At 40.9% G+C, this 16,232-nt stretch overlaps 2 protein-coding genes and 1 long non-coding RNA gene across 6 annotated transcripts in view; 2 read left to right on the forward strand and 1 right to left on the reverse strand.

Moving 5' to 3' along the window:
• LOC108027153 (5'-AMP-activated protein kinase subunit gamma-1) overlaps nucleotides 1-14,135 on the reverse strand; it is a 68,442-nt gene extending 54,307 nt beyond the window's left edge. Inside the window, exons 1-3 of one of the 4 annotated variants that reach the window (XM_017098377.3) lie at nucleotides 13,617-14,135; nucleotides 8,284-8,465; nucleotides 7,444-7,598 (exon numbers count right to left, since the gene is read on the reverse strand). In XM_017098377.3, coding sequence (XP_016953866.1) covers nucleotides 7,444-7,598; nucleotides 8,284-8,428 — 300 coding nt within the window. In that variant the 5' untranslated portion in view covers nucleotides 8,429-8,465; nucleotides 13,617-14,135. Of the gene's footprint in view, nucleotides 1-4,819; nucleotides 4,972-5,902; nucleotides 6,067-7,443; nucleotides 7,599-8,283; nucleotides 8,466-13,616 lie in introns of those variants that run through there. The other 3 variants (XM_017098374.3, XM_050888793.1, XM_044094776.2) reach the window with 3 other exon arrangements.
• LOC108027154 (insulin-like growth factor-binding protein complex acid labile subunit) lies at nucleotides 1,044-2,828 on the forward strand. Its single transcript, XM_017098383.3, has one exon. The coding sequence runs from the start codon at nucleotides 1,092-1,094 to the stop codon at nucleotides 2,754-2,756; it is 1,665 nt and encodes a 554-aa protein (XP_016953872.1). The 5' UTR covers nucleotides 1,044-1,091; the 3' UTR covers nucleotides 2,757-2,828.
• Nucleotides 14,136-14,315: 180 nt separating the features above from the next.
• On the forward strand, nucleotides 14,316-14,693 carry LOC122819142 (uncharacterized). Its single transcript, XR_006368564.1, has 2 exons — nucleotides 14,316-14,372; nucleotides 14,531-14,693. It is a non-coding gene; the product is annotated as an uncharacterized LOC122819142 (long non-coding RNA).
• The last annotated feature ends 1,539 nt before the right edge of the window (nucleotides 14,694-16,232 follow it).

Consider the following 16,232-nt stretch of genomic DNA (forward strand, 5'->3'; position numbering starts at 1 on the left):
TGAGTCATACTGGCGGCAATCAGCAAAAATGTATATTAAACAAAAATATAGTCCACGGCAATACAAACGACTTTTACGATCCACAAAATTCGAAATGGTTAATGTGTCATAGGAATGTATTTTAAGAAACATTTCCACGCGCCCGCTTTTTTCGTTTAATTAGCTGGGAAAAGCCACTGAGCCGGCGTGGAAATACCCTTACATAAGGTGTATTTCAACGGCTAAGTGCCTGGCCTTACGGCCATTATCAGCAGCCAAGAGATTTCCACCTTTTGTTCAGCAAATCGCCGAGTAAACACTTCATGATAAGGGAACATGGGCTGGAGCTGGCTGGAATTGTTCAGCAGATATTGTGCAATGTTTTTGGTTCGAATTTTGTAGCTCTGGCAGATCGCCGAATGGAGGCAGCAGAGCGGGAACTTCGCAGCAGCGGACAATAATGAATAATAAATGGGGAACCACGAACATGTGTCAAAATAACGACGACAACAAAATGAACCCGATTTTTCAGGTGCCCCATACAGTAATGGACGTGAATTACATATCTATTATATTGATGCTCGCTTAAAATAGAATAGGTGCATTTGAAATAAAGAGAATAAAATCTGTCTGTTCTGAGAATAACAGCCCTATGATATTTTTTTCTAAAAATTTTGGTTTTAATTTAAAACAACAGTCTATTATAAGATTTTAAAGAGATCGTGCGGTGTATATCCCCAAGCAATAACAGTTTGACACACCATCATACTACGCCATCGTATATATAGATAGTAAACTAAAAAAATAGTTTTTTATTAAATATTATATGCATTAATATAACTTTAAATTGTAAATAATTTTTTGTAACTCACTCACCATAACCCTTCGGTGACTATAGAAGCCCCCTGCCCTAAAGCTATGTTACGCACTGTACCCTTTATATGTGAACCATATTATTTTTTGCAAAATCAAAACACCATGAATAGAATGAAAATCATATAGAACTGACGATCATTACTCGAGCATTATAGGAGGGGCTTATCTGGCGCGGCGATTGGCGGTCATCGTTTGGAATCAGTTTCAGGTCGAACGTGAATCGTGGAGCACGCCAAATGTACGTCCGGAATTGTTTGCTGTGCTTCTGGATCTGTTCGCTGATCTCGTTGGCGGTCGTTACACACGCCCAAGGCGATGAGGATGAGTCCGAGGAGAGTCTGTCGAGAGTGGTGCTGGTTTCCAGCCTGGAGGGTCACTGCCAAACGGAGGGCAAGGTGACCAGCTGCAGTGGCTTCCAGTTCGAGAGCGAGGAGGAAAAGGCCACTTTTGACCTGCCCACCGAGGTGAGGATCGCTGAGGATGGCACCACCTACGAGGTGGGCGACGAGGAACCCTCCAGAACCCTGGTCTTCGAGAACTGCACCTTCACCAACTTTCCCCTGCGACTTTTCTACACGCTGGAGGTGAGCGAGTTGGACATGCGAAGCTGCGGCATCCGCTTCATCTACTGGGAGAACTTCTCCATTGGCGCCGACAAGTTGGTGATCCTCCTCCTCTCGGATAATAAGATCGAAGTGCTGCCCTTGAGGACCTTCAGGGGAGCGGGCAACCTGGAGTTCCTCTTCCTGAATCGCAATAAGCTGAGCAAGCTCCACGTGGGCGCCTTCGAGAATCTCAAGAAGTTGCAGTATCTGGATTTGATGGAGAATCTGCTGGAGGATCTACCGAGGGACATATTCGCGGAACTGAAGAGCCTCAGGCACGTGGGCCTGGCTCACAACAAACTAACCACCATAGAGAGCGACCTGTTTGCCCAAAATCCGGCACTTTTATCGGTGGCAATGCAGAGCAACAGGCTCCAGGGGGTGGGCGAGTACGCCTTTCGCTCCAGGGGGCGTGACCACCAGATGCAGTATGTGGATCTGTCGAATAATCCGCAGCTGAAAGTGCTGCTGCTGAATATCAATGCCACCAATCTGACCGTTCGCAACTGCTCGCTGGACCGTGTCAACTTGTACGGCTCGGTGACGAACGTCGACCTGAGCGACAACCGCGTGAGGGAGCTCTACTTTCCCGCCTCCGAGGCCCTGGAGCACCTGGTGCTGCGCAACAACTCGCTGGTCCAGCTGGCCTCTCTGAGCCGCGTTCCCAAGCTGCGGCACCTGGACGTGGCCGATAATCCGCATCTGGGCCAGTTGCCCCAGGGCTGGCAAACTCCTCACCTCGAAATGTTGGTGCTGCGCAACACCGGTCAGGTGGAAGTGCCTCTGGAGGCTCTGCAGGGAATGCCTAACCTGCGGAAACTGGACATCTCCTCTAACAACCTCACCGAAATCGACCCCTCTTCCTTCCCAACGCTCACGCAGCTGACCCACTTCTTCATCCATGGCAACCACTGGAACTGCTTCAGCCTGCGGGTCATAATGGACGTGCTCATCCGTGGCAATGGCATTAGCTACACCGTCGACGAGTACGATCCCGATTTCCCGGGGGAGTACTTCCACGGCATAGCCTGCATGTATCGCTTGTCTGAGAAGGAGTCCCTGGACTCTTCCAGCGCCTCCGCGGAACTCTCGGCCAGTGTGGAGTCCTCGCCGAAGCTCAGTAGTGCCGAGCCCAGCGAAGTGGAAAAACTGCGACAGGAACTCAAGTCGGTGGTCCAGCACTTTGAGGCCAAGTTCGATATGGTCTTCAGCCAACTCGCCAGGCTCAATGAGCAGATGCAGTCCTTCGAAGAGCTTAACAAAACGGTTTGGAGTCAGGTCACCTTGTCGGTCTAAGCGAATTATGATACCTTGCTAAAAAATGTAATTTATTGTGTCTTTAATGGGATCAATAAATTTGTAAAAATGTGTCCTAGTTTTTATCGCCCAAATAGTGCAAGAAAATTTTACCTGTTTCCAACCCTCTTTTTTATACAGAAAACAACTTTCGGTTCTTGACTGAAGAATTCGCGTTTTTAGTATATTTCCGCTACTCTCTTGTGTTTGTTCTGCTGCCTGTTCTATAACCAATGACCGGCTTTGCTATCCCTTGTAAAATCTCTTTACGTAAACCCCATTTTCGCTGCACATGCCCTAAATCCCAGTTGCTTTTCCACCCCCAACCGCCAAAACCAATGCAATTTGCAACATGAGCACATCTGGTAAGTATTTTTTGCGGCTGTGTCGTATGCCTAGAATAATATTTAAACAAAAATATTGATTTTCGAGCCAAGCAGAGTCGGGGCTTTGTGTTCTCTTGCAGAAAGATATTGAAAGAGGTTCATTCAACTCGGGCAAGCAAACAAATAACAAATAATATGCGCAGGGGAACAAGATTGAGGGTCTCAAGGGGAGCTTGCGTTATTGAGAAATAGTCGAGGGGCCGGAAAGTCAATTGGAAAACAAATATTTCCCGAAAGTAAACAAAGTGTGGAATTCGATCGAGAGGCTTAAAAATTCAGTAGTTATTTGGTGGTCGAAGTCTCGCTGGGCAGTCTTAATTATTCATGCTTTATTCCTCCGATTCGATGGCGCACAGTTTGTGGATAACTAATTGCTAAGATAAACAAACAGCCTCGCTTGCAGGGCAGCCACTTGGAAAGGAAGCGAAGCACATCCAGTCCCACGGAACGAACTGCTGATCCGCAGTGTCGTGCGCATGTGATTAGGCATAAGTATACACAGATATTCTCGCTCGTACACGAATATCGAATAGAGGCGGTGCACACATATTGGCAGTGCAATTTTTGCTTAAAGGTAATTGGCACTCAGCTCGTGCCGATCCGATGGGGCAACTGCGAATGCGAAGCGTCAATATTACCATTTGGTGCGACTATCTGGTATTTCTGGGCACATCCGCGGATCAAAGTGCGGAATTTCCTGCCTGCTTACTTCGGTGCCGATCTCATAGAGTTTCTGGGAATTCAGCTGAAGTGCGCTCGCTTAATTACTCAATGCCGAAATGAAAGTGATATGATAACGTTCATTTGACAATTAGTGTTGTTCGACTTAAGGGTTTCAGATTGAGACGGGGTAGAGCAGTTCAGCACCCATTTTGGAAGCCAAGTAGCACATTAGGCTGTGTTAAAAGCATACTTATCATGTTTAACAATACTAAGAATTCTAAAATAATCTAATAAGAAGAAACCTTGTCATATCAACCAGTTATTTAAAAAAAGTCAATTAAAAATTCAGTTCCAAAGTGTTTTTGAGAAAAAATAATCCATTTTGTTTCTAGTTAATATAACATTTAAATTATATTTTTACAAACAAACAATTATTATTGTTTTAAATTGTTTTAAAAAGTATTTAAAATCAGATTCCTCTAAAAGATCTTTAAATAGAAACAGGAATGCCTTCATTACTAAAGTTTTCCTTTGAGTTTAAAATTTAGAAAAACAAGAAGAACCCCTATAAAATGTTAACTTATCGTTATATTAACATCAGTGTAACAAATAAATAAAAAAAAGTGTTTTTTTATTATTTATTTACATTTCAAAAGTAAAAAATAGTTTTTTCTTCAACAGAATAATAAAATAGAACCATCTATTTATCTTAAAAAACAACACCTGAAATGCCTACAAATGCTTTTGAAAGCTGTGAAAAATTCCTAAATATTCGAAATAGTAAATCAAATGTGTTCACCCGAAGATCAACAAATCAAGACAAGAATGTCCCCATTTCGGGAATTTTCCTCACGGGGAATTTCCCACCCACTCGACTTAGGCGCAGAGACAAAACGAAGAAGAACAAGAAATGGGGGAAACTCAAACGTCACGCGCTCATATCAACACAAAAGAAATATTGAGGCACAGAAATAAATCAAGTTTTGACAATTGAAGAATGAAACTGGCACCCACCTTTGTGTTTATTAATCAGTAACTGGATGTGTCGTCGGTTCGATTCGATTCGATTCTCAGGTTAAAAAATAAATTAACACGCTCACGGACAGAAAAACAGTCTCATCCACATGCGCACTCATATAGACACTCACATCCACACTCACGTTCACCTGAACGGGTAAAAAACAAAACTTTTGTAAACAATTTCGCGATTAGGCATTTAGCTGCGCTAAGAACGATTGCAAGCAAGAGGAAACGTAACGAATTAGCTGGTTGTTGGCGGTTGGCACATTATACATTCCGAGATTAGAGCGAAATTGTATCAACTATTTTCGCTGGATGTCCAAACACTCCGGAGGTGCTGGCTTTTCAGATTAGATTACACTCATTTCACTCGGCTAATTATCAGCCATTTTGTTCAACACCAAATAAATCACAAACGCGAAGGCAGCGGCAACAAAAACCCAATCGATGTTAATAAAAGCCATAAAACACAAATGAATAAAACAAGAAAATTATTCGGGCGCGCGCTTCCACTTTGGACTCGACTTTCCAATTGGAACACGCACCAAGCTGATCGCACCATGGAAGGGGCAAGAGGAAGAGGTGGAAGAGCAGCAGGATTTCGGAAATTCTCTGCTGGCTGCGTCACTCAGCATTTGATCGTTTTATTTTGCACTTTTTATTAAGAATCAATTGCGTTACTACGGGAACATCGACGGGGAGAAGAAGCAAATCAGCAAGTCGGAGCAAATAAAAACTATTTGTCCGTGGAAAATTTCCAAGCGTTTTTGTTGCTCTTTCCAGGCAGGCGAAGCCATGTGTTTGTTGGTGTGCGTAACAGCTGATCGCCGATTATTGATTTTTTATGTGTACATTGTACATCCAAGAGCAGGAAAAGCGATTAGCTATTTTTCTGGTTTTCTTTAGTGGAACAAGGAAGCCTCGCAATTGATTTGCGCACTCGAAAGAACAAAGATCGATTGTTTTATCGTGGGGTTTTTGTTGCCGTTGTCGCCTGCAATTTCTGCAATCCGTTCGCGCACAATTAAAAGCTGTGTACGCAGCTTATCACGAATAATATTATTGTCGAGCACCCACTTGTGCGATTCGCTATCCTGATTATCGGCAGCTTGTTTTCACATTAATTTCAAGACTCTGCTCTCACAATTCCGAGCACTGATCGCGAGTTTTTCTGCTCGCAGGCGAAAAATTGTTGAGCGAAAAACGAAGACACGGCAACAACAAAACCGACAAAAACAATAAATTTACCCTCCCTTTATAGATTCTGGTTGGGCCAAAGTGACCGCAGCTGCAACGCTGTTTTAGTATTTCCGGACAACGCGTTAGTGCCTTATTGCCGGAGTATCTTAACCGGTTCGACGAGGTGGCAACGCAGCGGTGGTTGCTAGCCCCGCTGGTGCCTACCGTTAAACCCGTTAATTTTATAATTGATTAATTTTAGTAAAATGTATTTGTTATTGAGCGCCTACTTTGGATAAGGCTTCTAAGCATATAATAAAAGTACTTAGTTTGCAAAGATGTTTTCCTTGAAAAATAAATCATATTAAAGCGTATTTTAAGAAATTACAACACGGACAAATAATAGAATGCATTGCTAATCATAATTTACTTATTTTGTAAGAAACTATTTTTTAGTATTAATAATGCGCATTGAAATGTTCATACTGCGGTCTCACTAATTAACAAACGCGGTGGCGCTGCCAGATGGAAACGAGAGTTCCAAATCAAGCAGCTTTTGTCAAGCACCACTCCAGATTTGGCGCCAAAAGTGGTTGCGTTTGAATTGTAAGTATTTATTATATGTTAACGATAATATGTTACCTTCCTTTTGTTATTTTCTTACATTTTATAAAAAACATTTAGTTAGACACTTTAATTATTTGTAACTATATACTTTCTTAGTAATTAAATTTTAATTAAATTAATAAATTATATGTGATTGAATATTTATTTATTTTTTATAAGAAATGAATAACAATATTTATATTTTTTTACATTTTTTTCCAATTTTACGGAGCAATAAAATAATAGACCAAAAAAATGTTTATATATTTAAATTTTAAGTACGTAAATGGTTTACAAACCTTAAAAGTTTATTCGCACCATTAGAAAAGCCAAAAGCAAATTCTTTTTTCAAAAGTAATTATTTGAATTGGATATTTTCCCACAAAAAAAATATTTCACGATTCGATTTTGTTAAAAGAAAACTGTGGCAGGCAACAATATTCCTATTTCCATCATAGTGCAAAAAGTAGATTTTATGTCGCCATAAAAAATCGGAAATAGTTGCCTTGGCTCGCCGTTCACACTTTTAGGGCCCAAGCAAACTCTTTTGCAACTTCAGCTAAGCCAGCAAAATCAATAAAAATGGCGCATTGCACTGAGGCCACCCAGGAGCACACAATGACGCCACCAGAAGGAAACAGCGAAGTAGGCGAAATCGGAGTCACTGAATTTCTCACCACCCACCCAACTCCTTTATGACCCATCAGATTTTGCAAAGGGTACAAGGTCACGACTTATGAAATAAAGTACTCTCGAAACGACGATATGATTAAAAATGTGTGTTAAGTATTATTATTAACTATTAAGTAAGCTGCCAAATCTTCGGAACTTACCTGCTCGATGTCGAAGTCCCACTCGGGCGATGGGGAACGCGCTGTTCGGCTGCCCGGCGGAGGAGTCCCCAGGGCGGGGGAACCAGCTTGGGGCTCCTCGGGAATCACAGCAAATCGACCCCGTTGGAGAATGGGCGAAATGGCGCCATAATTGGCTGCAAGGGAAGAACACGTCAATAATTAGCGACCAGTTACAGTTACTTTGAGTCGAGCATCGAAATTATACCACTAATTTTAAACGAATTTTAAACATTGATTGTACAAATAAATTAGTGTATAAAATGTCTAAGGTTAAAATGACTAACAAGTGGGTCACATTTTCTATCTTGATTTAAGTACTTTCATAATAAAACATGCAATTTTTATGTTTTTTATTAGTACTTGATTATTTGTATTTTATATAAATATTAAATACGAAATGTTTTCATATAATTCACGGATATTAATTTGTAAATTTTTAAAAATTTTTTATCAGAGTTATTTATTTATATTTCAATAAATAAAATAGCAAGAGTCTTGCTGCATCCTCTATACATTTATAAATTAAATTTTGTGCGATACTTATTCTTTAAATTGACAAAAAATGTTGCAAAAGCTGCAAAAAAAGTTAATTATTGTAAGTTCAATTGCCAGTGGTACCGATTTGTAAAATAATCTAAATTAAAAGCGTGTCTATATGAGAATAGAAAAGTAAGAAGGGCAGTTGTATGCCAATCAGTAACTAAGTAAACATCTCTGGCGTATTAGTGTATTAAGTTAGTTAAGATAGTAGCAGTAAAAGGTTTAATCACACCCTTAAAAGCAAGATTACCAGGTACCATAAAAGATTCAGCCACTTACATGTGGGCATGAGGCGGAAGCGGCCGAGCGTCGTTTCTGGCGGACCCTGTGGCGTGGAGGAGGTGACGCGGAAGCGGCCTCGCCGGGCGGCGGCCACGTCCTCGTAGTTGCCACCCCCTGCCGCCCCGCCGGCACTGCTCTGCATCCTGGGGACGATGCTTCCTCGTCTGCTTCAGCAAAAACTGCAATGGAGAGTGAGAACGGGGGTTAGTCAAAATCAATAAAGCGAACTCTGGTTTAATTTTAAGATCAAAATTCAATATTAATTTATGTTTATTTTGAATACATATTAAAATGTATAGCAATTTGATTAATTTAATTAAATTTATTAAATGCTATACTATGTTTATGCTATGGATTAGAAGATTTCTTAAAGGCGTGTTATAAAATGGGCCCCTGTTTATGCGACGCTGAATTACGCTTTAATACAAATTCCCTTAAATTATTTAATACTCAATCAAAACATTACTTATCCGCCATGATGGTCTAAGCCGCAAGCATTCACACTGGTCACCTTTTTGATTAAAAGCGCCACTGTGCAGTGGTCAGAGGCGGCACAAAATTGGCTTTACGAGCTCATTGCACGCGAGTTTATTTTAGCTTTCTCGGCGCCTCTAAGCAGACTACATAATATACTCGTACAAAGTACGCTCTGCCTCTCCGTGGAATTCATAATTGAAAATCTCGAAAAGTGCACAAGCAAATTCTTCAAAAGTGTGCCATCCGAGTCATTCAACTGCAGGAGGGGTGGCCTGAACAGCTGACTGCGCGCCACGCGACAACGCGGCGTATGTGTGATATTTTCGGTTGATTGCCTTCTCAGCAATAAAAACGCTCGCCAGGCATTTAATATTTCTCATATATTTGTTTGTTTCCTTAATTGAAATCGTGACGATTTTCGCTAGAAGCCAATTTGTTTACTTGTACGAGGCCCTATTTGAGTGACTAATTCCTGGCTGTCCCAAGCAACTTTATATGATGAAATGGTATGGGGATTTATAGGACCCTGAATGTATATAAAAATTACATATTCAAACATATTTAATTGGTTCTCATGCCTGTAAATATTATTTTATGGTTCTTTATTGTTTAAGCACTATTATATTTCAACATAGCAATATTTCGATGTATCTGATTGATTTTTCTTCCCTGACTTTTCTTGTTATTTACGTAAACAAAGCGAAAAGCAAAGATTATTTACCCAAGTCGATTTTTAATCAATTGCAAAGCAAACAGCTTTAATGTTGTGCGTTACAAATTATTAACTTGTAAAACTTTCACTTTACTGAGCGCCATTAGGACTTAATAGTAGTAATTAACTTTTTTTAAAAGTACTTATATTTTCATGTATTATTTTCACTTGATTTTCAGCGGCTTTGCCGAAAAACGTTTGCATAACACGCACAACCAAACATGCGAGTACTATGTATCGCTCATACGCCGCAGATGCAGATGGTCAGTCGGAAATTGACATGACTCGTGGCTCTGCGGGCTCCGAAATGTTTTATAATATTTTATTGATTTTTGCGGCTCCTCGAATGCGCGACCAATTAACACCGAAACACCAAAGATACAACGATAAAAAATAACACATTCAGAACGCGCAGCAAACACTGTTCGACTGAGCACTTGGGTAAATAAAAACAGAGAGAGCGACAGAGGGGCAGAACGAGCTGCTGCGGAATTTGTTTCGCGTTTGTTTTATTTTATGGAACTGCCAAAAACGAAATTGGCAAAACAACAACAAACAGGGCCCGAAAGCGAGCGCGAAATGCGGCCAAAATGCATGCAGCACCAAAATAAACCGAAACCGAAGCCAAAGCCAAAGAGAGAAGGAGCCAGAAGCGAGTGGCAAAAGTGCAGCGAGAGCGGCCAAAGAGGACGGCGAAACGAAGAGAGAACTGCATGGGCTGGGGTTCATTTACTTTTCGAGAAGCCAAGAGCCACGATGCAAAAATAGTCTCGGCGAGAGAAAAGGCAGAAGAGAGAGGAAGAGGGCCCAGCAATATATTTAATTCATAAAATAGCAGATGAAAATAAAAAAGGGGGAGTAGCCTACCACTCGATACCCAAATTAATGGATACATAATTTGCGACATTCTATAGTAAAAATATGGCTAAATATTCATTTTTATACAAAAATAATTCTAGAGTACAACAATTTGTGGTGTTTAAAACCTTGAAAGAGTATAAAAATAGAATGTTGAAATCCTTTTTATGTGACAAAATAATAAAATAAGCTAGGCTATATCAAGAGAGTTTAAGTAAGATGATGAGAGTAAAAGTTTGTAGAAGTTTACAAAAAATTTTCGTATCTGAGATACTAAAATTGTAATTATCGCTGCGCTTCTTTGGACTTTCCTATATGGTTCCTTAGTACCTCCCGGTATTTTCCCTTACTATGTGCTCTTATTGAATACTCCCTACACTTAATGACTACTAAAGGGTATTTATGTAGGGAGAAGCGTGCATAACTCAGAGAGACAGAGAGCTGCAGCTGCTTGCGGCCTGCCTTCACCCCGTAGAACGAACCAGAAATTGCGTATACGCCACCAGTGAAAGCTCCGCAATCAGCTGTTGGCAAACACGTGAACGCATCCCCTCAAGCAGGGGGTGGGGAACATGTGGTGGTGCACGGCTGCTAATTGAAAGCAGATGGAAATTGTGGGCGTAGGATTCAGATAATGAGGAGGATGTGGGAAAGACAAACCCCAACGGGATCACCGAGTGACTCATTTGTGATGAAATTGGGCTCACAGTGACCTCTTCTGTCGTGGCTTCGCTTTCGAAGGTGATGCATCAACCTGCGTCAGGAACCCGATAGAATTATAACAGATAGAGTAATGGATGACCCAACGAGTGGTAATTAACAGTTCACAACTGATAAAGTGACAACTTTAAAGACCCTCGACAATCTTTAGGATGTTATCGTACATTTATTTGAAGTTGTTCAGCCCTAAAAAGCTAATAATGAGTAATTAAGAGGCTTTGTAAAATTGACAGTTTTTGTTGTGGTGTGGACCCTGTTTAAATTCATGCAATTTCCAAGAAAATCCTTTTTCTTTAAAAGCACGCAACTCCCAAGAAAACCATTTTTAAAATATCAAAGAAAACGATTTTCACAAGAACCGAATGCAAACAAACTGTCAGCGAATATATTAATTAATCTAACACTTAATAATTCTTGCTTGTGTCCGATTGTAATTTAGAACTTTTGTTTAGCATTTGCACAGTTAATTCAGAAGCTCCTTTTTTTTTGATCAACCATATGCCAAATAAAATTTGTAGCTCAACGAGCGTGAAAAGTAAAAACAATCAGTAAACAAATTTTTATTACACTGTCAATGAAATTATGAAGACTTGCTGTGATATTTTGTACTCGGACTATAACCCATACAGTGAAAAAAATTACATAAAGGCCTCTAAAATCAGTAACCACTTAATCTTTGAGTTAAGAAAATCGACAAAAAATTATCTAATGTATCTATAATTATTTCGTTATATATTCATTTAAGTTAACCCAATTAACTTTATCAAACGTGTGGTCGAACATTTTTCCTGTGCATAAACACCTATACTTAGATCGGCCATTCATCATTATTGCCAACAGCACCATATCCCAACAATTTTCACGTTTTGCTTGGCGAAGAATTTTACGCGATTTGCGTCTGAAGAAAAGAAATGGCTAAACTTTTTCCCAGTACAAAGGAAATTTCCTCTATTTTTGTTATTTCGCCTTTCTTTTGGGCGCCCATCCAAAGCCAAACATGTGACTCGAAGGCCCCCAAGGAATGACATCATGGGCAGTGGGCGGTGGTGGGTGGTTTTTCTGAGCGATGTTTGGTCGGGCAGACACTTGGGCACACACGAACTTGACGGATGAATTATGAAATGCAGGCAGGGAAGGGTATTTATAAATAGTGGCCGAAAAGCTCGATTCTTGTAGAATCTTTTTTTGTTGCCCGCTAAAATTGCTTTTATTTTCGAAAATGTCAGACGCGTTTATTGGCCTCAGGTGAGCCGTGCCGACTGGGTGGCGAAAGAAAGAGTGGTTGGCTTCGTGGGGGGTCAGCTTAGCGAAAAATGCTGATAGAAAGCCGAAGGACACTGGGTTTTACTTCGTAAAATGGGTTTACGCACTGTTTCATGACTTACTTAGTGAAGGAATGTCGCATGAGAAACGAACGTTGATGACTTAGTGATACAAATATGAGAACGACTGATTGTTTCTATATTAAATGTGAGGCCCTTCAAATAAATTTAATCATAAAGGAATGGGTTGTGGGAAAAATGGTTTTGCAAGTCTTAGTTTAGACTGAAGAACATTTTAATTTTAATTTGTTTTGAATTGAATTAATCTTTTGAAAGTATTTTTAAATTTTTTCCAATCTTAGAACACGTAAATATAATAAGCGATACAAGTATGATCTCAACTTAAACATGTTTAAACATGAGGGAGTGAGATCATTGTAACACCTTATTTACACCTTCTAGCTCAGGAACAATTTTTTTTTGAAGTATTAAAACAGAAGTGTAACTCATTAGCAGCATTAGCTTAAATGATAAGGGGTGCCACTTAACTACAAAATACGTAGTAATTCAAACACAACTGAATGAATGATAAGGGAATAAGTAAATGCAATGCCATGTTTCAACCTCCAAAAGTATACTAAGTAAATGCACGAAGCACGAGATGATAAGATGATGATAAAATCTAGATTGTCAAACCGTAAGATTCAGATATCATAGGGCATGATTGACGAGTATTACTCTGCGTTATCTGTGACGTTATCAGTGTGAAAGTCGCATCTGAATCGCGTGTTTGTGTGTTTATTTGTTGTGCATTTTGTAGCCGGTGGCGCGCCTGTATTATTTATGCATGTGCTCTTTGTTTCGCCCGACAGTCATTACTTTATTGTTGAACTTGTGCGGGCGATAAGGGGCTCCCACTTCACTATCTGCCAGAGAGCGGGACGGCGAATCGCAAGCATAAATCACTTTTCCACAATTATTCCGTCTGACGCCACGCTGATAAGTGGTATGACATTAAATTAGGGCGAAAGTTAAACCGTTTTACATAATGCATTTTGCCGGCTTCATTTAACCGTTATTTCGAGAGAGGGCAAGAAGGTGAAGAACCGGCGAAACGCCAACCTGCTAACGGTGCATATGATTTGGCCACCCCTAAAGCGGGAGAGAGAGAGTGAGAGCGATTGGGGGTGTGTGCTGTGCTCTCCCACTTTCCTACCATGTGAGCAAGGCAGATTTCACTTTACAACGCCTATATTTTACAAGTCTATCAAATATATACACTTTATGTATATTTCACTTACTTTGTCGCCTTTCGCTTTGTTTTTATCCGCTTTGTCCGACCCCCACTCACTTTCGATCGAATTTAGTTGCTAAAATTAAGCCAAAGCACTAAAAGACACTCACACACACACGCGCTCACACGGACGTCACCAGGGCAAAAACAAATACACAGGCAAACAGCTGGCAGCGGAAACAACAACAACCAGAGTGCGACTCATCCAATAAGAAAATATTTTATTTGATTTATGCAAACGAGCAGCCAATGTAAATTCTTGTTAATCACACAGCGCGGCGCACTTGTTTCACTCAAAAAGCGCACAATTCCTGCGATTCAATTGCCATTTGTTGAGAGTTTTATTGCATTTTCCCGCGACTACTGGGAATATCCTTTTTGCAATACCGTGTCATCACGCCCCTGTCGGTTTCTTTTCACCGTCTAACCGCACGTTATTAGGTTTTATTTCCAGCCCGTTTTTTCTGCGCTCACTTTATTGTATAATACCCGTGGCGAATACTTGATTTACGCATTTTGAAAACATTCTGAAAACTTCGACCGCATCTGCAACGGCTACGTACTTATTGAAATAGGGTCGCAACCCTGCTTTGCGATAGTCGATAACTTTGTTTTTATACAATACTCGATATGTCCGCATTTTCTTTTATCGATGATCCTGTCGATATTGCTATCGAAACATGTCACACTTCGAAAGGCCAGCATTTGATTTAGTCGGTTCTCGACTCTCATTGAAACGGCAGTTCAAAGTCTGATTGAAAGAGTACGTACGACTTGATTTGAAAGAATTTATATTTTAAAAATTTCATTAATAAATGAACAGCAAGAACATAAAATTTAGTTGATAAGAATTTTTTTTTTTAAGCAACCGCTTCTGGAAATGTCGAAAGATTTGGTAATTGTACTTTCGTTTTTCGGCAGACGCGGACCACCGAGCACTCTTCTTCACACACGTGTAAAAAATATGGATATGAATCAGAGGAAACAATTAGGCAATTTTAAAGGATTTTTCTTCGCCACCCTCCTCATGCACCACTGGGATTGATAGTAGTCCCCTCTGCTACGATGATAGAATCCACGTCGACACTTGGACCACACTTTCTTTACTCGGGCTCCCGTCTTGGCCATCTGCGCTACTTTCCCCCTTTCTTTAACAGCTCAAATCTGGGTTCAGTCTTGCCATCCGATTACGACCCAAATCGAAGTTGGCTTCGGCCTTTGGTGTCACCTTTATTTTCTGGAAGGCATCTGCTGTATCCCTTCAAAGTTCTTGCCAAATAAAAATTGGAAGTCGTTCAGAGAATGATACTTTTATCGGTGCGCGGGTTTCCATCTTGGCCATTTCTTTAATAGATCATTGGGTACAATCTTGGCTCTGGCCTTTGGTCCCACCTTTAGTCCCTTTAGTCCATCATCTCTCATCAGCGAGAACATAAAATATATAGGATTAGTGTTTTTGCTTTTTGGCATGCTTCCGTTGGAGACTGCTTCTGCGTATGTTAAAGGAGGTTTTCCTTGTGTTTTCTCTTATTGACCGTTGCCCAGCTTCCCGTCTTGGCCCTCCGTGCTTTCTTCGCCCTTTTTTTTAAAAGATTAAAAGATTATCTTATCCAAATCTGGCTACAGTCTTGCCTCCCGATTTAGATAGTGCCTTGTCTTCGGCTTTTGGTCCCTCCTTTAATCCTTGGACAGCATTTTTTGGACCCTTTCGAAGTTCCCGCCAAATAAAAATAGGAAGTCACGCAGGACTCTTGCCTTCTTGGCTTTGCTTTGGCTGATCCCTTGCCTCCAGCTCTGGTTGTAATCTTGCCTCCCGGTTTACAAGCCCCTGGCTTTTGGTCCCTCCTTAAATCCTTGGACAGCATTTTTTGGACCCTTTCGAAGTTCCCGCCAAATAAAAATAGGAAGTCACGCAGGACTCTTGCCTTCTTGGCTTTGCTTTGACTGATCCCTTGCCTGCAGCTCTGGTTGTAATCTTGCCTCCCGGTTTACAAGCCCCTGGCCTTTGGTCCCACCTTTAGTCGCGCCCTGGAGAGCTTCTGGACCCTTTCGAAGTTCCCGCCAAATAAAAATAGGAAAGCATCATCTCTCATCGGCGAGAACATAAAATATATAGGATTAGTGTTTTCGCTTTTTGGCATGCTTCCATGAAGACTGCTTCTGCGTATGTCAAAGGATGTTTTCCTTGTGTTTTCTCTTATTGACCATTGTCCGGGTTCCCGTCTTGGCCCTCTGTGCTTTCTTTGCCCTTTTTTTAAAAGATCGTTGGCTCCCAAATCTGGCTACAGTCTTGCCTCCCGATTTAGATAGTGCCTTGTCTTCGGCTTTTGGTCCCTCCTTTAATCCTTGGACAGCATTTTTTGGACCCTTTCGAAGTTCCCGCCAAATAAAAATAGGAAGTCACGCAGGACTCTTGCCTTCTTGGCTTTGCTTTGGCTGATCCCTTGCCTGCAGCTCTGGTTGTAATCTTGCCTCCCGGTTTACAAGCCCCTGGCTTTTGGTCCCTCCTTAAATCCTTGGACAGCATTTTTTGGACCCTTTCGAAGTTCCCGCCAAACAAAAATAGGAAGTCACGCAGGACTCTTGCCTTCTTGGCTTTGCTTTGACTGATCCCTTGCCTCCA

Source organism: Drosophila biarmipes, chromosome 3R, assembly GCF_025231255.1.
Source record: "Drosophila biarmipes strain raj3 chromosome 3R, RU_DBia_V1.1, whole genome shotgun sequence".
Classification (NCBI taxonomy): Eukaryota; Metazoa; Arthropoda; class Insecta; order Diptera; family Drosophilidae; genus Drosophila; species Drosophila biarmipes.

Coding starts and splice junctions, on each gene's coding strand:
- LOC108027154 (XM_017098383.3), top strand. CDS start 1,092: ATGTACGTCCGGAATTGTTTGCTGTGCTTCTGGATCTGTTCGCTGATC.